At 43.4% G+C, this 22,050-nt stretch overlaps 1 protein-coding gene across 6 annotated transcripts in view; it reads left to right on the forward strand.

Annotated features, from left to right (window-relative positions):
- The first annotated feature begins 4,583 nt into the window (after positions 1 to 4,583).
- fsd1l (fibronectin type III and SPRY domain containing 1-like) overlaps positions 4,584 to 22,050 on the forward strand; it is a 69,541-nt gene continuing 52,074 nt past the window's right edge. For 5 of the 6 annotated variants that reach the window (XM_078214242.1, XM_078214243.1, XM_078214245.1 and 2 more), the window contains exons 1-2: positions 4,658 to 4,778; positions 8,108 to 8,203. In XM_078214242.1, the coding sequence (XP_078070368.1) occupies positions 4,764 to 4,778; positions 8,108 to 8,203 (111 nt within the window). In that variant the 5' untranslated portion in view covers positions 4,658 to 4,763. Of the gene's footprint in view, positions 4,779 to 8,107; positions 8,204 to 22,050 lie in introns of all 6 variants that reach the window. The other variant, XM_078214244.1, reaches the window with a different exon arrangement.

Below are 22,050 nucleotides of genomic sequence, written 5' to 3' on the forward strand. Positions count from 1 at the left end.
ATCTTTCCTGCAGTCTTTCTGGTTTAATACTATCCTTTCTATAATAGGGTGACCAGAACTGTACACGGTATTCCAAGTGTGGCTTTACCAATGCCTTGTACAACTTCAACAAGACGTCCCAACTCCTGTATTCAATGTTCTGACCAATGAAACCAAGCATGCTGAATGCCTTCTTTACCACTCTGTCCACCTGTGACTCCACTTTCAAGGAGCTATGAACAAATACCCCTAGATCTCTTTGTTCTGTAACTCTCCCCAATGTTGTGAATTCCCTTACTTTGTTTGCCTTCTCTTAATATATTACCTCACTCTTCTTAAGGTTGAATTCCTTTTGCCTCTTTCCTAGCCACCTGACTAGTCAATGGTCATCTTCTTGCAGCCTAAAACTTTCTTGCTCACTATCAATCACACAATAAATGATTGTATTTTCTGCAAGAATCCTAATGATGTGCCCCTACATTTACATCTAAATTATTGAAAAGCAAAGGGACCTGATACTGAGCCTTGTGGGACCCCATTGGAAAAGGCCTTCCCAACAGAAAAATGTCTGTTGACTCTAACCCTTTGCTTCCTGCCACTGGGCTAATTTTGGGTCCGACTTGCCTGATGCCCCTGGGTTCCATGGACTTTTAATCTTTCGACCAGTCTGCCATGTGGGACCTTGTCAAAAGTTTTGCTAAAAATCATGAAGATTACATCAAATAGGCTCCCTCGTCGACACTCATTTTGTCTCCTCGAATAATGCAATCATGTTAGTCAGACAGGAGCCCCCCCCCTCCCCCCCCCCCCCCCCCGCCCACCCTCCCTCCACAGCCCCTCCACCCTAGCAAATCTACCAAGATTTGATCAAACTGTTTAATATAAATTCCCACCACTGAAGTTAGGCTGACAAGACATGTAATTACATGGGCTGTCCCTTCTTCCATTTTTAAACAATTCAGTTGTGTCAGGCTCTCGTCCTCTGGCACCACATCTGTACAAAGAGAAGATTGGAAAATACTGCTCAGTGCCATTTTCTCTCTTGCTTCTCATCTGGACCGTGCGATTTATCCGCTTTCAAAGATACTAAACTCCTTTTTTAAAATCCATTCATGGGACATGGGTGTTGCTGGCTGGCCAGCATTTCTTGCCCATCCCTCGTTGCCCTTAATATTTCTTTTCTCTCATACGTTTATACGATCCCATATTCCGCACTCCCTTTTAACTATAATGTTTACACCAATCCCCTTTTTGTGAGGGGAGATGCAAGATACTCATGAAGAATCGTGTCCACGTCTTCTAGCTCCACACACAAGGTTTTTTTTTGGCCTTTGATCAGTCCCACTCTTTTCTTAGTTATCCTCTTGCTTTTTATGTATTTATACACTCCAGGTCCAGATTCTCAAAGACGTCCACCTGCCTGCAAGCACAAAATGGTCAGCAATTAGTCATTGAACAAATTAAGAAAGAAAGAATTGCACTTACGTAGCCTTTTGAGACCTCAGGATTTTCAGCCACAAAAGTACTTTTGAAATGCCATCACTGTTGTACTGCACTAATGAACAGCACAAATTAGCAACCCAGCCTGGGAAAAAGCAAATAGCAGACACCTCTCAAAAGCACCAGGGTTAACAGTGTGCTGTAAGATGTACATGTACACTGTCACCGTACTCAGTCACATCCTTGATTGCAACATTGGCTTACAAGAAATTCCTTCCAGCAATGGCTCACCTGTAGGAGACACCGTCACTCCTTGGCTTCCTGCCATTCAATCAGGATGGGCATCAAGTATCAAATATATTAATTTACCTTGACATATACGACTACTGCCTTTTAGCGGCTGTTGCCCCAGGTCTTGGAGTTTGTTCATTCAATATGTGCTGGGCTCCTCCTCTTGGTGCAATGGGAGGATTCGATAAAGTAAAAGTAAAAAGTAAAGTTTATTTATTAGTCACAAGTAGGCTTACATTTACATTGCAATGAAGTTACTGTGAAAATCCCCTAGTCACCACACTCTGGCGCCTGTTTGGGTACACTGAGGGAGAATTTAGTAGGGCCAATGCACCTAACAGTTTTGATGTGGAAGATATCCTGAATTCACAATTCAATGCCAGGGTTTTCCTATCACCAATTGCTTAATCCAGACCCTTCTAGCAGGGTTTTGGCAAAGGGACCTACAAAATCACACCAAGCAATGAAACTGGACTTGTGTGCATTGGAGGCAGTTCTTTGTATTGGAGGCAATATTGAAAGTTTGGACCTAGATTCTGCTGAGATGGGACATCTCCCAGTGTGCTCCATTAGTTAGAAGTTTTCCTTCATCTTTCAGCTCAAAATAGTTTTACCCCTAAGTTGTTGGAAGTGTGAACTTAGTGCAGTGCAGTGAGGGTAATGTAATGGGCCATCTGGGACCTTAGTGACAACAGACTATTTCCTTAAGCAACAAGCTGAACCACAAAAATGCAGAACTCCAGCAGTTGCTGTCAATGATGTTTTTTTCAGAGGGTTGCTGAGGCATCTGCAGATTGCAATCAATGGGAAATCAATTGAATTGACAAGAACATCCTCTCCCATGCCAGTTCTCCTATTGTAAAAACCCATGGAAATGTTAAATGTTTTTAAATGAGGTGGATTTTAAGGGCATACTTAAGTTCATAATTACTGCTCTCTGGCCTTGATTACCCTCACTGGCCCTGAGAAACTAATTTTATTTTTGAGGATAGCCATTAGGGAGGTGATGGCCTAGTGGTATTACCGTTAGACTATTAATCCAGAAACTCAGCTAATGTTCTGGGGACTCAGGTTTGAATCCTCCATGGCAAATTCTGAAATTTGAATTCAATAAAAAATATCTGGAATTAAGAATCTACTGATGATCATGAAGCCATTGTTGATTGTCGGAAAGAAACCATCTGGTTCACTAATGTTCTAGAGGGAAGGAAATCTGTCATCCTTACCTGGTCTGGCCTGCATGTGACACACTAAGAAGTTTAACAACACCAGGTTAAAGTCCAACAGGTTTATTTGGTAGCAAAAGCCACACAAGCTTTCGGAGCCTTAAGCATGTGATTCCAGAGCCACAGCAAAGCAGTTGACTCTCAACTCAGGCAACTAGGTTGGGCAATAAATGCTGGCCAGCCAGTGACACCCATTCCCACTAATGAATAATAAAAAATGTCTGCATAGTAATAAAAAAGATCACGTTTTATGAATATTTTCTTTGTTTTGATCAAGTCATAATCATTTATTTCACTAACTGAAAATTTGTATGAGATGTTTAGAATATTAAATGTTTCTAATTTCCTGACTTGCTGTTTGTGAATACTTCAATGTGATTTACCTGTTGGCTGGCATCACTGCTGCTGCATACCTGGACTTCCTTTTCGCTTGGTGTTGATTTAAACTGGCACAAGGAAAAGAAAAAATACAATGCCACAGAAAACACTAGATCTTTGAGGGAAGATCTCTTTGTGGTCAGAGGTGCGTACAGTTTTGTATGCTTTGCTGCTGACTGCAAAATTCGGACCAAGGGCTTTAAAGATTCAGAATGAAATTGGGGGATAATGGAGAAGGATGATGGATTAAGAATTAAATCAAGTACAGAAAGAGATATAGAGAGGGAAAAGAAACAGAAATGAAAAAAAATGGAGTGTACAAGTTGCAAACTTTAAATTGCTAAGAATTTATTATGTGCAGGAATATGGACGGCACGTTGGCACAGTGGTTAGCACTGCTGCCTCACAGCGCCAGGGATCCGGGTCCTTGGGTGACTGTGTGTGTGGAGTTTGCACATTCTCCCCATGACTGCGTGGGTTTCCTTCGGGTGCTCCGGTTTCCTCCCACAGTCCAAAGGTTGATTGGCCATGCTAAATTGCCCCTTTGTGTCCCAAGATGTGTAGGTTATGGGGATTATCAGGGCAAATACGTGGAGCTACGGTGATAGGGTCTGGATAAGATGCTCTGTCGGAGAGTCAGTGCAGACTTGATGGGCCAAATGACCTCCTTCTGCACTGTAGGGATTCTATGATTCAATAAATGAGACACAAAAGTGTAAATTGTTGCCTTTCTGTGCCAAAGAGGTTGATTAGCATTGCATTAACAACAATCACAACATTAAAATGATTCTTATAGAATCCCTACAGGATAGAAGGAGGTCATTTGGTCCATTAAGTCTGCACCAACTCTCTGAAAGAGCATCTTACACAGGTCCACTCTTCCGCCCTGTCCCTGTAACCCCACACATTTACCATGGCTAATCCTCCTAACCTACACATCTTGGAACAAACACTAAAGGGGCAATTTACCATGCTCAGTCCACCTAACCTGCACATCTTTGAACTTGAATGTTGCTGAGAAGAGACGTGCTGTTGATTTTTTTTGTTTTGTACTCATCAGTACAGGAGCAAATCTGTCCTGATGAGTGCAAAACAAAAAACTTCAACAGCATGTCACTTTTACTGGAGGTTCTATGCCACTAAGCAGCCATTCTTATGCTGTTTATATCAGCTCACACTTTGTTTAATTTGAGTTGAATATTAGAAATAACCAGCAGGTCAAAGAGAGAAGCACGTGGCGCAGAGCCTGTTTGTGACCTCATCGGTCGTGACGTCACGGAGTGTGGCGTCATGGGTTGTGACGCCACTCCACCCTCATGAATATTGATCTGCCGCCAGTTAGCGCGCACGCGCAGTAGGGTCGGCGGGCTGTGGTCAGTGTCCGGGCTTCGGGGCCGCTGTTTGTTTTTGGGGGAGGGTCAGTGTCAGTCGGGAGGCTCCACCGCTTCCATGGACTCCCAGCGGGTAAGTGGATGGCCTTCCGCCCCGGCTTCAGATACGGGGGAGTCGGGAGTCGCTTCCTCGCCCACCGCAAGTAGCGGCGATGTGGGGTCTGAGGCGTTAGCAACCGAGAGGAGCCCGGTCACCCCCCTCCCCCACCCGGCTCCGGAGTGACCCCCCCCACCAGCCCCGGTCACTTGCCCCCCACTCCCGGCTGCAATGTGACCCTCCCCCCTCCTCACAAACCCCCGACCGCAGAGTGATCCCTCTTGCAACCCCCACTCTGGCTGCCGTGTCCCCCCCCCCCCCCCCCCCGGCCGGACCCGGCGTCGGCCTCCGGAGTGACCTTTCCCCCTCCCCCCACCCCCCACCCTCGGCTCCAGAGTGACCCTCTCCTCCCCCCCGGGCTGCAAAGTGACCCATTGTCTCTTATTTCCCCCCCCCCCCCCCCCCCCCCAATTTTGGAGTTACCGATTCACTCCCACCCTCTCCCACAACAACAACAGAATAACCGCAGGCATTCGGCTCCTTGTTGAGCCCCCTCCCTCACCCCTTCAGTCCACTTCTATTCTGTTTACTGATATTATTTTGACTATTGAATTCAGTTTGGTTTTAGTTGTGTGGTTAAGAGTTATTTCCCCTCATTTGTTTGCTTTGTGGATCTCAAATGCCCTGGGAGACTTTGATCTTGTTGCTTTCGGGTTTGGAAGAGCAATGGGATGGGGGAGGAGAGTTTGGGATGGGATGGGATGGCGGGGAGTGGTGGGGTGAGTTTGGTTATTCGCATCCCCCAACAGGTTGTTGCGGAGGATTGAAAATGCTGCATCACTGTAGTGTATTGAGCGACCTCCACCCTGGCCGGGTTTGATTTGGCAGTCATTAGTCCACAGGATATTAGATTTGCAGATCAATATTGGGACTAATGTAGGGTGTTGGCCGAGTTACGACCCATTCATTGCATTGTGGTTTTATACTTCAGTAAATATAGATACTCAGTATCCGTGTCGTAATGCTGCAAACTTGCTTCCATGAGAAACTGTGTTGCATTTTCTGGAAGTAGGTAATTCTGCAGACGTCCTTGAGATCACTTGATGATTGAGTGCGAATATTTAAGACATTGTTCAATTTCGTGTTCAGCAACAATGGAAGTCTGAGACAAGATTAACCGTGTTTTAAAGGGTTGTGTGGCGAAGTCCGTTTTGTTATCTTGGAGTTATAAGATTGGAAAGGAATCCTGTAAAAGTATTTAATTGATGTTTATGTAGTATCTGCAGTAAAGCCTAATCTATATGTAGCCTGAGCCAAAAATGGTGTGACTGCTGTTTAATTCAACCCACTGTGACGAAAGCATTTACAGGATTAGATTGGCAGATTGATCCCGTCAGTGTATGTGATACTGGTAACTGTAGTTTGGCAGTAAAGAGCTTCCCTTTTAAGATTCAGAGGATATGATTAGAACCACTAGCAAGATTGGACTGAATTATATCTTGCTTGACTCTTGATGATTGGGTGTAGGTGTCCTGGCACTTTTTGAATGGATGGGAAAATGTTAATTGTGTATCATGACAAAACTTTGACTGTTCTAAACCTTGGCTCTGCTTTGCAAACATGGTTCAGAAAATTGCACTTTGGATAAAGCAGACAACATAAAAATACAGTTATCCAGACGTAATCATCGGCTGGGATTTTATGACCTCGCCCCCCCCTCCCCCAAACCCACCTGGATCGCTGGCCTCCCTCCTGCCCTGACTGATCCCAATGCGCAGTGGCAGCGGGACCCCTCAGCAGTTGTCCAATAGGCCCTGTCCCCTTGCACTGCTCCATGCTTGATGGGCAGTGCCAAGGTGACCCCTGGGCATTGGCACTTTGCCCCTTGGACAGTGACAAGGGGCACAGGCTGGCACTGCCAGGGTGCCCATGCCCAGGAGGTACCACCACCCTGTTACATGACCCCTGCGAGGCTCTGATTGCCCCCTTCACTCCAGCTGGTTCCCCGAAAGTGGGGAGCTAGTGTGATCCCCGCTGGAGTGAAACACTCTGGCGGGGGGGAATGCTAGTGGGCCCAGAGAATTTGGCCCTGGGCCCGCTAATTACATTTAAATGACATTACAGTAAGATTAAAATTACTTGCCTGATTTTCCCACTGGTTTCCAGCGCTGATCTGACGGTATCAGGAATTCGGCGCTGGGAGATGCGGATGCAGCGAGAACGCATGCACGAATCCTGCACATGCCCAGCCACAAGATTCTCCCACTCACAGTGCTAATTTTCTAGCGCAGCAGGATGGGAGAATCCCACCTCCCCAGTTTGTGGAATTATTACAAATGCAGAATATTTTTAAAATGTGAAACTTGTGGATGGTGATACTTGGTATGCTAAGTACAGGAAGCAATTAGACTAATACCCTTTTATTGCAAAGGGATTGGAGTACATGAATAAAGGAGTTTTGCTACAAATGTACATGGCTGGAGTTCTGAGTGCAGTTTAGACTTCATTTCTAAAGAAAGATATTCTTGTCTGGGTGTACAGAAAAGATTCATTAGTTTGGCTTATGGATGAGGGGGTTGTAAAATGGGCCTATACTCTCTGGAGTTCAAAAGGGTGAATGGCTCTCATCAGTGTATACAACATTCTGAAGGGGTATGACAGGATAGACAGATTATTCTGGGCAATCTAGACATGGGGAAAATGCCTCAAGATTAAGGGGTTAATCATTTAGGGTTGAGGTGAGGAGAAATTTCTTCACTCAGATGGTTGTGAATCTTTGGAATTTGCTATCACACGGTTATAGACACAGTACGAAGTCTCACAACGCCAGATAAAACTCGCCTAATGAAGGGGCAGCACTCCGAAAGCTCATGCTATCAAATAAACCTGTTGGAGTTTACCTGGTATTGTGAGACTTCTTATTGTGCCTACCCCAGTCCAATGCCAGTGTCTCCACGTCACAATTGTAGACAGTCCATACATAGACCCAGGCAAAATAGTGGGAAAGTGAAATGTGGTGCAAACAATTTCCTTTTAGCCACAGTCAATCTGTGGGATGTCTGCCATGTTGTAATAAACATGTGCATTTGATCAAATAACATACGAAACTGTCCTTTTTTGTCTCTGAGACAAGACATGGGTGAACCTATGGTTGTTAAAATTGCACACACTTTAATCAAAACAATGCTGGAAACAGAAGGATAAAGCTTCGTATGTAGTATATATATATATATATATATATGCCTAATACTTTCATAGGAAACCTAAGCATAAGCTAACATCCCTATATCAAATGCAATATTGGTGTTAGTACATAGGTAGAATGTTATTTTCTTAGGTGGCTAACATATTTCTCTTTATTGTAGGAAGCATTGCAAAGAATTATCACAACACTGGCAAACAAAGATGATGAAATACAGAATTTCATTGAGACGTTGAACCATACTTTAAAAAATGTTCAGGTAGGACTTGTGTTCAAATGTAATATGTTTGTTCTCAAATCATATTTCTTAAATGAAAATATGTACTTGATTGACTCTTTCAAACTTTATCTCCACTCATTTATTTTATTTAATTGTTTATATGGGAACTTGATAATTGCAATCCAACTGTATACAAATATATCAAAGTAAAAGATGAACTAAATAAATTGCTGAATACTTCTTGACAAAGTGTTGCCATGGCCTATTTCCAAGAATAAGTTGCAAAATCATTGTTAAAAGTTTAAAATTGTTCTAACATTTAAGCAAAGGTTGATTGTATGATTGCTTCATCAGGATTTTGCTTTGAGACCACAGCTTTCCTCAAACACTGTCTCCTGCTAACTAACGCAAGATGGCCACTGAAAGTCCTGTGCATGTGCAGAAATCCAATTACATGGGCTGGATAGCAAAAACAGACACTGCAGAGAATAGCAAAATGTTCAGGAATTGAATGATTTGCCAGGATTTGTATATAATACGTACGTCATAAAAAAAAGATTAAAGTGAAAGAAAATTATTGAGGTAAAAATGTGGGTATTATATTTTGATCTGAATACAATAGCCCCATCCGGTTCCAAAATCCATTCTCACACATTATTAATTTTGTTTTTCAGTTTCAATCTCATTAGGATTGATTAAAATGATTAACTAAATGGAGAGGACAAGTATCGTTGAGGTTGAGGGAATGAGCGGAGTTATGATCTCCCTTACTCACAATGACATCATGGACTAAAGCGGCACATGCATTGGCAGCGCAAACAGCCTTTCTCAAAAGCCTGGCCTCCCAGTTGATATTTTTGCGACAGTTGTCAGTGTCACATGAAGGTAGAAAGGTTAGACAAACTGGACTTGTTTCTATTGGAGTTTAGAAGATTGAAGTATAAGATCCTGACATGAATAGGATATTTCCTCTGTGGGTGAGTCCAGAGTTTAGAGGGCACTGTTATAAAGTTAGGGGTCACCCTTTTAGGAGAATTTTTTTTTGAGGCTGGTGTTACTTTGGAACACTCTGCCTCAGAAGGTGGGGTCATTGAATATTTTTAAGGTGTAGGTGGATAGATTCTTGTTTGGCAAGGGAATCAAAGGTTAGTGGGTGAAGATGGGAATGTAGAAATTGACACGCAAACAGATCAGCCATGATCTTATTGAATGACGGAGCAGGCTTGAGAGCCGAATAGCCTACTCCTATTTCGTATGTTCGTATATTATGTTCATATGGTATTATCAACTACATCTGTATGTTTGATTCCTAGGGATGCTGCAGTATTATGAAAAGGTATGTGCATCTTGCATTTCTTGTCCTTTTGTTACCTCTGACATTTCAGTTGTTACACTCAACTTGATGTCACACTTCAAAGACGAGGATGAAGAAAATAACTTTCCAAAACCATTATACTAGAGCCAAATATTCGGTGTCTCTTAATTGGCTCTTCTCTCACCTAATGCTTGCTTAACATTAAAACTTGGTAGCATTAAAGAGGGACTTTTACACTTTGTATGATACTGACTAAACAACAGTACAAGCTCTGTCTATATAAAGTAGATCCCAGAGCCAGCACTGCCGATATCTGGGACAAAAGAAGATGCAGAAGGGAAAACCAATAAGGTCATTGCATCTTAAATGCATTGCTACTACCATTAAGGCATTAATTTTTATTCATTCACAGGATGTGGGTGCGGTTGGAAAGGCAAGCATTTAGAGCCCATCCCTAATTGCCCTTGAAGATGGAGTTAAGCTGCCACTTTGAATACAGCTGAGTGGCTTGCTAGGTCATTTCATAGGGTAGTTAAGAGATATTCACATTGCTGAGTCTGGAGTCACATATAGGTCAGACAGGGTAAGACCGCAGATTTCCGTACATAAAGGACTTGGAACATATGAGCTTTTATGACAATTGATTACATTATTGGTCACCATTTAATGATAGCACCATTTTAGTTTCAGATTGATTTAACTTCCCTGGTACCATGGTGGGACTCATAGCAACTGAAAGTTCAAATTTCTCTTCGCTAAGAAAAGGAGACAGTATGATTTCATGTTTTAAAACTTTAAAAGAACACAAACGCTCTTTCTTTTCAAAGGCAACTGGTGTTTCAAACTACCAAATAGAAGTTGCCCCTTGCTATTTCTTAATGCCAACTGAAAACCTGAATTTTATTATGTGGTGAAGTATCTTAATTAGACATTACCCAGCTTTCAGGGGCTTTACTTCTGTTCCTTTCTTTTTCCAATGTTAACTTTCATAGAGAGTTTTCCTGGTGATTCTCCTCAAAAATTCGGTCTTCAAACTGAGCGTGGCTCGCACATTGTGTGTGCAGAACTTTGGGATCGTCATTTTCTCTCAAATTACAAGCCTGGCTAATTTGATTTTTCTTGCTCTCTACCTCTCAGCTGGCTGCAAATTACCCAAAGCGAATACCTCTCTGGTATTTCTGGAATTGTAGGAAAACATGTAACCTGATCTCAAACTAACCTCTTCTGTCCTTTTCCTCATGGCAATGGGAAACACATTGGCTTTGTATCCAAGTAGAAATTCTAATTGGTTATCTCTTATCCCAACTCTCCTTTCATCTCAAAAGTAAAGGGAAAGCTTATAACGCCATTGATTATAGTGTAATAGCCATAGCACCTTTCTAGGACTTTGAGAGTTGGGCCTTTTCATAGGTATACACGATGTCTGCTGGCGTTGTCTCCAAGCATAAATGTCTTGCACCTTCCTCTTTGATTTTGATTTGATTTATTATTGTCATATGTATTCATACACATATGACAATATGTATATATGGCAGAAATTGCTGGGGCCTTGAGAGAAATCTTTGTATCCTCACTGGCTACAGGGGAGGTCATGATGTGGAGATGCCGGCGTTGGACTGGGGTAAACACAGTAAGAAGTTTAACAACACCAGGTTAAAGTCCAACAGGTTTATTTGGTAGCAAAAGCCACACAAGCTTTCGAGGCTCTAAGCCTCTTCTTCAGGTGAGTGGGAATTCTGTTCACAAACAGAACTTATAAAGACACAGACTCAATTTACATGAATAATGGTTGGAATGCGAATACTTACAACTAATCCAGTCTTTAAGAAACAAAACAATGGGAGTGGAGAGAGCATCAAGACAGGCTAAAAAGATGTGTATTGTCTCCAGACAAGACAGCCAGTGAAACTCTGCAGGTCCACGCAACTGTGGGAGTTACAAATAGTGTGACATAAACCCAATATCCCGGTTGAGGCCGTCCTTGTGTGTGCGGAACTTGGCTATCAGTTTCTGCTCAGCGACTCTGCGCTGTCGTGTGTCGCGAAGGCCGCCTTGGAGAACGCTTACCCGAATATCAGAGGCCGAATGCCCGTGACCGCTGAAGTGCTCCCCAACAGGAAGAGAACAGTCTTGCCTGGTGATTGTCGAGCGGTGTTCATTCATCCGTTGTCGCAGCATCTGCATAGTTTCCCCCATGTACCATGCCTCGGGACATCCTTTCTTGCAGCGTATCAGGTAGACAACGTTGGCCGAGTTGCAAGAGTATGTACCGTGTACCTGGTGGATGGTGTTTTCACGTGAGATGATGGCATCTGTGTCGATGATCCGGCATGTCTTGCAGAGGTTGCTGTGGCAGGGTTGTGTGGTGTCTTGGTCACTGTTCTCCTGAAGGCTGGGTAGTTTGCTGTGGACAATGGTCTGTTTGAGGTTGTGCGGTTGTTTGAAGGCAAGAAGTGGGGGTGTGGGGATGGCCTTGGTGAGATGTTCGTCTTCATCAATGACATGTTGAAGGCTCCGGAGGAGATGCCGTAGCTTCTCCGCTCCGGGGAAGTACTGGACAACGAAGGGTACTCTGTCCACTGTGTCCCGTGTTTGTCTTCTGAGGAGGTCGATGTGGTTTTTCGCTGTGGCGCGTCGGAACTGTTGATCGATGAGTCGAGCGCCATATCCTGTTCTTATGAGGGCATCTTTCAGCGTCTGGAGGTGTCTGTTGCGATCCTCCTCATCCGAGCAGATCCTGTGTATACGGAGGGCTTGTCCGTAGGGGATGGCTTCTTTAACGTGTTTAGGGTGGAAGCTGGAGAAGTGGAGCATCGTGAGGTTATCCGTGGGCTTGCGGTACAGTGAGGTGCTGAGGTGACCGTCCTTAATGGAGATGCGCGTGTCCAAGAATGCAACCGATTCCGGAGAGTAGTCTATGGTGAGCCTGATGGTGGGATGGAACTTGTTGATGTCATCATAGAGTTGTTTCAGTGATTGTTCACCATGAGTCCAAAGGAAGAAAATGTCATCGATGTATCTAGTGTATAGCATCGGTTGAAGGTCCCGTGCGGTGAAGAAGTCTTGTTCGAACCTGTGCTTGAAGATGTTGGCATATTGAGGTGCGAATTTGGTCCCCATGGCTGTTCCGTGTGTCTGGATGAAGAACTGGTTGTTGAAGGTGAAGATATTGTGGTCCAGGATGAAGCGGATGAGATGTAAAATTGCATCTGGAAACTGGCAGTTGTTGGCGCTGAGCACTGAGGCCGTTGCAGCAATGCCATCGTCATGGGGGATGCTGGTGTAGAGTGCTGAGACATCCATTGTGACGAGGAGCGCCTCAAACAGACCATTGTCCGCAGCAAACTACCCAGCCTTCAGGAGAACAGTGACCAAGACACCACACAACCCTGCCACAGCAACCTCTGCAAGACGTGCCGGATCATCGACACAGATGCCATCATCTCACGTGAGAACACCATCCACCAGGTACACGGTACATACTCTTGCAACTCGGCCAACGTTGTCTACCTGATACGCTGCAAGAAAGGATGTCCCGAGGCATGGTACATGGGGGAAACTATGCAGACGCTGCGACAACGGATGAATGAACACCGCTCGACAATCACCAGGCAAGACTGTTCTCTTCCTGTTGGGGAGCACTTCAGCGGTCACGGGCATTCGGCCTCTGATATTCGGGTAAGCGTTCTCCAAGGCGGCCTTCGCGACACACGACAGCGCAGAGTCGCTGAGCAGAAACTGATAGCCAAGTTCCGCACACACAAGGACGGCCTCAACCGGGATATTGGGTTTATGTCACACTATTTGTAACTCCCACAGTTGCGTGGACCTGCAGAGTTTCACTGGCTGTCTTGTCTGGAGACAATACACATCTTTTTAGCCTGTCTTGATGCTCTCTCCACTCCCATTGTTTTGTTTCTTAAAGACTGGATTAGTTGTAAGTATTCGCATTCCAACCATTATTCATGTAAATTGAGTCTGTGTCTTTATAAGTTCTGTTTGTGAACAGAATTCCCACTCACCTGAAGAAGGGGCTTAGAGCCTCGAAAGCTTGTGTGGCTTTTGCTACCAAATAAACCTGTTGGACTTTAACCTGGTGTTGTTAAACTTCTTACAGGGGAGGTCCCAGAGGATTGGAGAATAGCCAATGCTGTTCCTTTGTTTAAGAAGGGTAGCAAGAATAATCTAGACAATTACAGGCAGATGAGCCTGACATCAGTGGTAGGGAAATTATTGGAGAGGATTCTTTGAGACAAGGTGTACTCCCACTTGGAAATAACTGGACATATTAGCGAGCGGCAACATGGTTTTGTGAAGGGGAGATCGTGCCTCACTAACTTGATTGAGTTTTTTGAGGAAGTGACGAAGATGATTGAGGGTAGGGCAGTGGATGTTGTCTACATGGACTTCAGCAAGGCCTTTGATAAGGTTCCTCATGGCAGACTGGTACAGAAGGTGAAGTCGCTTGGGATCAGAGGTGAGCTGGCAAGGTGGATACACAACTGGCTCGATCATAGAAGACAGGGTAGCAGTGGAAGGGTGCGTTTCTGAATGGAGGGCTGTGACAAGTGGCGTTCCTCAGGGATCAGTGCTGGGACTTTTGCTGTTTGTAATATATATAAATGATTTGGGGAAAAATGTAACTGGTATGATTAGTAAGTTTGCGGACAACACAAAGGTTGGTGGATTTGCGGATTGTAATGAGGACCATCAGACGATACAGCAGGATATAGATCGGTTGGAGACTTGGGCGGAGAGATAGCAGATGGAGTTTAATCTGGACAAATGTGAGGTAATGCATTTTGGAAGGTCTAATACAGATAGGAAATATACAGTAAATGGCAGAACCCTTAAGAGTATTGATAGGCAAAGGGATCTGGGTGTACAGGTACACAGGTCACTGAAAGTGGCAATGCAGGTGGAGAAGGTAGTCAAGAAGGCATACGGCATGCTTGCCTCCATCGGCCGGGGCATTGAGTTTAAAAAGTGGTAAGTCATGTTGCAGCTTTACAGAACCTTAGTTAGGCCATACTTGGAATATAGTGTTCAATTCTGGTTGCCACGCTACCAGAAGGATGTGGAGGCTTTGGAGAGGGTACAGAAAAGATTTACCAGGATGTTGCCTGGTATGGAGGACATTAGCTATGAGGAGAGGTTGGAGAAACTTGGTTTGTTCTCACTGGAACGACGGAGGTTGAAGGGCAACCTGATAGAAGTCTACAAGATTATGAGGGGCATGGACAGAGTGGATAGTCAGAAGCTTTTCCCAGGGTGGAACAGTCAATTACCAGGGGACATAGGTTTAAGGTGCGAGGGGCAAGGTTTAAAGATGTACGAGGCAAGTCTTTTACACAAAGAGTGGTGGGTGCCTGGAACTCACTGCCGGGGGAGGTAATGGAAGCAGATACGATAGTGACTTTCAAGGGGCATCTTGACAAATACATGAATAGGATGGGAATAGAGGGATACGGTCCCCGGAAGGGTAGGGGGTTTTAGTTCAGTCAGGCAGCATGGTCGGTGCAGGCTTGGAAGGCCGAAGGGCCTGTTCCTGCGCTGTAATTTTATTTGTTCTTTGTTCTTGATACGAATACATATTGTCATTGTATATTCATATAGTGAAAAGTATTGTTTCTTGTGCGCTACACAGACAAACCATGCCGTTCATAATAGAGTACTTAGGGGAGAAGGAAAGGAGAGGGTGCAGAATATAGTGTTACAGTCATAGCTGAGGTGTAGAGAAAAATTAGCTTGATATGATAGGTCCATTCAAAAGTCTGATGGCAGCAAGGAAGAAGCTGTTCTTCAGTAGGCTGGTACGTGATCGCAGACTTTTGTATCTCTTTCCTGACGAAAGAAGGTGAAGTGGTGGAAGAAAGTGTCGAGTCTTTTTCTATTAAAGCGCCCAGGCTTACTGTCAGGCAGACTCCAGCACATCACATGATCCTTTTTATTTATCCTAAATTCAAAGATATAGTTCCAAACTATAACACTCCTATAAAACATAATAAGATTATAAACCTCACAATTGTAATACTATTTAGTAACATCCATTTTGCTATCGTATAATTTGAATGACTTCAATGTGTTTAGCTCTTTTGCTGGTAGTGTTCCAAATATTTCAGCCTAAACACTTTCTCTGATATCTGTTCCAAATTTACTTTAATTATTATTGTATGCTCTGGTCCTGTTTTCTGAACATACTTTGAAGTAATATTCTGGCTCTGTCTTGGCTAGAGACATTCTTTAATTGTCCCCTTCCCTAGATGTTTTCCATGTTACTCATCACTTTTAAATTTATGTACAGTCTTTTAAACAATGGGAGCTGGCACATTCTCAGTGTTCTATTCTAGAAAGCCAGGCAGTGTAGAATAGAACTGACGTTCAGAGCTTACACACTTTGTAAGCTTTTATTTACAGAGATGCACATTACAAAGTTTGTTTCCAAAGCCAGCAACCACGGCTTCAATCTGCTTCAACATAAAAGGGGGCAAATAATTGACTTTTCATGCTACATGTCAAGGTTCACTTGTACTTGTTTTCATTTTGGTTCGATTCAGCAACATAAATATCTCACTAGGTACAGCAGCAGTACTAAGAATAGGTCTTGCAGCATCTGTGGAGAGAAAAATAGTTGTTTCAAGTTCAATAGGACTCTTCAGAACTGGAGAGGGGTAAAAAACGTGACCGTTTTATGCTGCTGAGAAAGGGTGGAGGGGCAGTTGGAGCAAAATAGTATGTCAACAATAGGTTGGAGGGCAGGTAGATTGTTGAAAGAGCTTGGAACATCAGACTAATCACAAATGTAGGTGGGAACAGACTGGTCAAGAGGGGAGAGAGTAGAATCAAAATAGAAATAAGTTCAGTGGGGCAGGAACAGGCTGAAATGGTGGATCTACTAGGACTGATCTGTTTATGGATTTTGTGAAGGAGATTGAAGCGGACTGTACAAGGTTAGGGGATTGAAGTTGGAGGTGTGGAGTGAAAACCTGCAGAGGAGATGAAGTCAATGATGGTCCCCATCACCACCTCCCTTTTCACAATCCAAGGCTCCAAGCACCCCTTCCAGGTGAAGCCGCAATTTGCTTGCAGTTCTTTCAATTTAGCCCACTGTATTTGCTGCTCACGACGTGGGTGTCTCAACACTGGGAGACAAAATGCAGACTGGGTGGCTGCTTTGTGGAACATCTTTGCTCAGTCCACAAGCATGATCCCAGCTTTCTAATCACTTGCCATTTCAATTCACCATTTTGCTCTCATGCTCACATTTCTGCCCTTGACCTACCACAATGTTCGAGCGAAGTCCAGTGCAAAATGGAGGAACAGTGCTATACTGTCTTCTGGACTTAACATTGAACAACTTCAGACCAAGACCTGTCCTCTATTTTGAATTTTCTTTCCCCTCACCAAGTGCCAATATGTACTTGTTCTCCCATTTTTGCTTTCAGACAACATTGGTATGTTCTATGCTATTAACACAATTTTGCTATTTTTCTTTCAAATAGTACTGACCTTTATTATTAACACCTACCCAGGACCAAAGTTTTAGACTTTTAATACTATCATTATCACATCCTTTGTCCTGTGTTCCATGACATCTCTTTTAATCTTTTCTGCCCTCTAACCTATCCCTAATCTTCTATTTTGGTCCACTTCTCCTTCTCCCTTTTAAACAACACAAAACTCCTTACATTTACACCTCTCTCCAGTTCTAAAGAAAAGTCATATTGAACTTGCACATTAACTCTGCTTCTTCTCCACATGTGCTGCCAGACTTGCTGACTTTTTCCAGCATTTTCTATTTTTATTTCAGATGGAGGCAAGGGATGAGATTGCAGAGCCTTTGGCTTTGATCTTTGGGTCCTCACTGTCCACGGGGATGGTGTCAGAGGACTGGAGAGTGGCGAATGTTGTTCCTCTGTTTAAGAAAGGGAATAGAAATGACCGTGGTAATTATAGGCTGGTTAGTCTTACTTCGGTGGTTGGTAAGTTGATGGAAAAGGTCCTTAGGGATGGGATTTACGACCATTTAAAACGATGCAGATTAATCTGGGATAGTCAGCACGGATTCGTGAAGGGCAAGTCGTGCCTCACAAATTTGATTGAATTTTTTGAGGAGGTAACTAAGTGTGTTGATGAAGGTAGGGCAGTTGATGTCATCTACATGGATTTTAGGAAGGCGTTTGATAAGGTCCCCCATGGTTGGCTTATGATGAAAGTAAGGAGGTGTGGGATAGAGGGAAAGTTGGCCGATTGGATAGGTAACTGACTATCTGATCGAAGACAGAGGGTGGTGGTGGATGGAAAATTTTCGGACTGGGGGCAGGTTGCTCGCGGAGTGCCTCAGGGATCAGTGCTTGGTCCTCTGCTATTTGTGATTTTTATTAATGACTTAGAGGAGGGGGCTGAAGGGTGGATCAGTAAATTTGCTGATGACACCAAGATTGGTGGCGTAGTGGATGAGGTGGAGGGCTGTTGTAGACTGCAAAGAGACATAGATAGGATGCAAAGCTGGGCTGAAAAATGGCAGATGGAGTTTAACCCTGATAAATGTGAGGTGATTCATTTTGGTAGGACTAATTTAAATGTGGATTACAGGGTCAAAGGTAGGGTTCTGAAGACTGTGGAGGAACAGAGAGATCTTGGGGTCCATATCCAGAAATCTCTAAAGGTTGCCACTCAAGTGGATAGAGCTGTGAAGAAGGCCTATAGTGTGTTAGCTTTTATTAACAGGGGGTTGGAGTTTAAGAGCCGTGGGGTTATGCTGCAACTGTACAGGACCTTGGTGAGACCACATTTGGAATATTGTGTGCAGTTCTGGTCACCTCACTATAAGAAGGATGTGGAAGCGCTGGAAAGAGTGCAAAGGAGATTTACCAGGGTGCTGCCTGGTTTGGAGGGTAGGTCTTATGAGGAAAGGTTGAGGGAGCTAGGGCTGTTCTCTCTGGAGCGGAGGAGGTTGAGGGAGAGGTTTATAAAATGATGAAGGGGAACCTTCAAAGACTATTTCCTCGGGTGGATGGAGCTATTACAAGGGGGCATAACTATAGGGTTCATGGTGGGAGATATAGGAAGGATGTCCGAGGTAGGTTCTTTACTCAGAGTGGTTGGGGTGTGGAGTGGACTGCCTGCAGTGATAGTGGAGTCAGACACTTTAGGAACATTTAAGCGGTTATTTGATAGGCACATGGAGCACACCAGGATGATAGGGAGTGGGATAGCTTGATCTTGGTTTCAGATAAAGCTCGCACAACATCGTGGGCCAAAGGGCCTGTTCTGTGCTGTACTGTTCTATGTTCTATTTCCAGCATCTGCAACATTTTGCTTTTATTTAAGCAATACTTACAAAATGGCTTACGCCAGTTATCTTGCATGGAATTACACATCTTTTTAGAGACCATAAGACATTGGAATTGCCAAACCTAATGCAAATATAGTAAACATAGAAAATAGGAACAGGAGTAGGCCATTTAGCCCTTCGCACCTGCTCTGCCATTCATTATGATCATGGCTAATCATCCAACTCAATAGCCTGAACATGCCTCCCATTCCCATATCCTTTGATCCCCTTCTACCCTCTCTAGTTTTGTTAGAATTTTAAAGGTTTCTAAGGGATCCCCCCTCATTCTTCTGAACTCTAACAAATGTAATCTTAGCGGACTCGATCTCTCCTCATATGTCAGTCTCGCCGTTCCAGGAATCAGTCTGGTAAACCTTCGCTGCCCTCCTCTCGCAAGAACATCGTTCCTCAAATAAGGAGACCAAAATTGCACACATTATTCCAGGTGTGCCCTCCCAAGGCCCTGTATAATTGCAGCTAGACATCACTGCTCCTGTACTCTAATCCTCTCGCTATGAATGCCAACATACCATTTGCCACCTTTAGTGCCTGCTGCACCTGCATGCTTACCTTCAGAGACTGGTATACGAGGACACCAGATCTCTTTGCACATTCTCCCCCCTCAATTTATAGCCATTCAGATAATCTGTATTCCTATTTTTGCTGCCAGTGGATAGCCTCTGATACTGCATCTGCCATGTATTTGCCCACTCACTCAGCTTATCCAAATCGCACTGAAGCATCTCTGCCTTCTCCTCACAGCCCACCCTCCTACCCAGCTTTGTGATCTCCAAATTTGGAAATGTTACATTTAATTCTGTCATTTAAATCATTAATATATATATTGTGAAAAGCTGGGGTCCTAACACCAATCCCTGCAGTACCCCACTAGTTAGTGCCTGCCATTTGGAAAAATACCCATTTATTCCTACTTTGTTTCCTGTCTGCCAACCAGTTTTCTATCCATCTCAATACACTACCCCCAATCCCATGCCCTTCAATTTTCCATGCTAATCTCTATGTGGAACTTTGTCAAAAATCTTCTGAAATTCGAAATAAGCCACATCCCCCTCATCAACTCTATTAGTTACTTCCTTGAAGAATTCTAGTAAATTTGTTATGCATAATTTCCCTCGTAAATCCGTGCTGACTGTTTAATTCTGCCACTGTTTTCCAAGTGCTCTGATATAAAATCTTAGATAATGGACTTTAGAATTTTCCCCACTATTGATGTTAGGCTGACAGGCCTATAATTCCTGATTTTCTCAATACCTCCCTTTTTAGACAGTGGGGTTACATTAGCCACCCTCTAATCTGTAGGAACGGAGTCTATAGAATCTTGGAAGATGACCACCCATGCCTCCACTACTTCTAGGGCCACTTTCTTAAGTACTCTGGGAATGTAGATTATCAGAGCGAGGATTTATTGGCTTTCAATCCCATCAATTTCCTCCACACCATTTCTTTACTAATACTGATTTCCTTCAGTTCCTCCCTCACTAAGCCTCGTGTTCCCCAACATTTCTGGTAAGTTATTTATAACCTCCTTTGTGAAGACAGAACGAAAATGTGTATTTAGTTGGTCAGTCATTTCTTTGTTCCCCATTATAAATTCCTCTGTTTCGAACTGTAAGGGGCCTACATTTGTCTTCACCAACCTTTTTCTCTTCACATGTCTATCGAAAATGTTAAACAGTTTTGTGATAGTCAGGGAGGGGCATGCTTTCCCACATTAAAACATCTCTGTGACCATTATGCTTACAAATATGGTTTACATTTAGAAACAGCAGATTCAGATGCCAAATGAAAACACATTAAATCAGTAAATGTGTGAAAAAGTCTTTATTTGATCTGTTCACACCTTACAAAGGCCTGACCTTGCAAAAGGCTGGAGCTACGCGTTGAAAAATGTCAAGAGTTAGCTCTGGGGAAATTAACATTTTTCGGCTTGGCATGTTGTCTTTGGGCACAGTCCACCATGTTTGACTTCATTGACAAACATGTTTGTGGTGTTTTCATGCTGCAGTGTGAATTCTAGGAGCATCTGTATGGCCTTTGCAGCACTGTGTAGGGAAAGGGTGACCAAGTGGTCTAACTCCATTCTGACTGGCCAGTGCGGTCGTACGACAAGTGAGTCACCTGATGAAGGAGCAGTGTTCCAAAGGCTCGTGATTCCAAATAAAACTGTTGGATTTTAACCTGGTGTTGTGAGACTTCTTACTGTCCATATGAGACACCTTAGCACAACACAGTATTTTAAAATGCCATTACCGATCCAAGGATCCCCAAAATGAATCTAGTCAACCTTGCATGCTTAGGCCCATGATATATTTTCTGAAATGTATGAAACTCTGACCATGCCTTGTATGCAATTAACAGATCATTTTTCATCCAGAGACTATATTAGAAAGCCCAAACCTTTATTACTATCCAGCTGCCAGGCATTCATCTCAAAATGTTTTAGTCCTTGTAGTAAGTGCAATTCCAAAGCCATACCTTGTTTTCTAATTGATAGTGTTGTAACCTGTGTCCGTGTAGCCACTTCATTCTTCTCCCAATCATATGGCTCAGACTCGAGAATATCAGAGGATAATCATACCCTGAATATTTAAACTTATTTGCTGTCATTTTCCACAATGGAAACCAGCTTCTTCACTGTTACTAAGAATGCTTGTATCTTTTTATTTCATGATGACCAAAAACTGAATAGGATATTTGCTGCTTGGCTTGCCTAGTTCACAATAAAAATTACTGTGTAGACTATTCATCAGTTTGGAGAGTAATGTTTCTGCTGTTACTCCTTGGCTCCTTTGAGTCTTCTGTGTAATTTTATTCAGTTTGATTGTTGTATGCTCGTGGCCCACATTTTTGGCCTGTGTGTAATATGGTCTTTGTTAGTGAACTTCACTTGCCATCTGTCTACCCAATTCAGTACTAATCTAGATATGTTTGTTGTATTGTCTGTACTGCTGTTCTATTTCCATGCTGCCAAGAAACTGGATGCGTTTACAGTGGTTTCTGATTCCAAGCCTTTTTTGTAGATGAGAAACAATAGTGGTTTAATCATTCATCTAAGATCTGCGCGAAGGTCGGGTCGACAGTTTTAGTTGACTGATGCAGTTGTGTATTACTGTAAATTGAGATTGAAATGTCATACCACTCTTGCCAATGCTATTGATTATTTTAAAATTCCTGAGTGCAGAGTTTTCCGTTGTAAGAATGTTTTGATTGTCA

Source organism: Mustelus asterias, chromosome 6 (genome assembly GCF_964213995.1).
Source record: "Mustelus asterias chromosome 6, sMusAst1.hap1.1, whole genome shotgun sequence".
Lineage (NCBI taxonomy): Eukaryota > Metazoa > Chordata > Chondrichthyes > Carcharhiniformes > Triakidae > Mustelus > Mustelus asterias.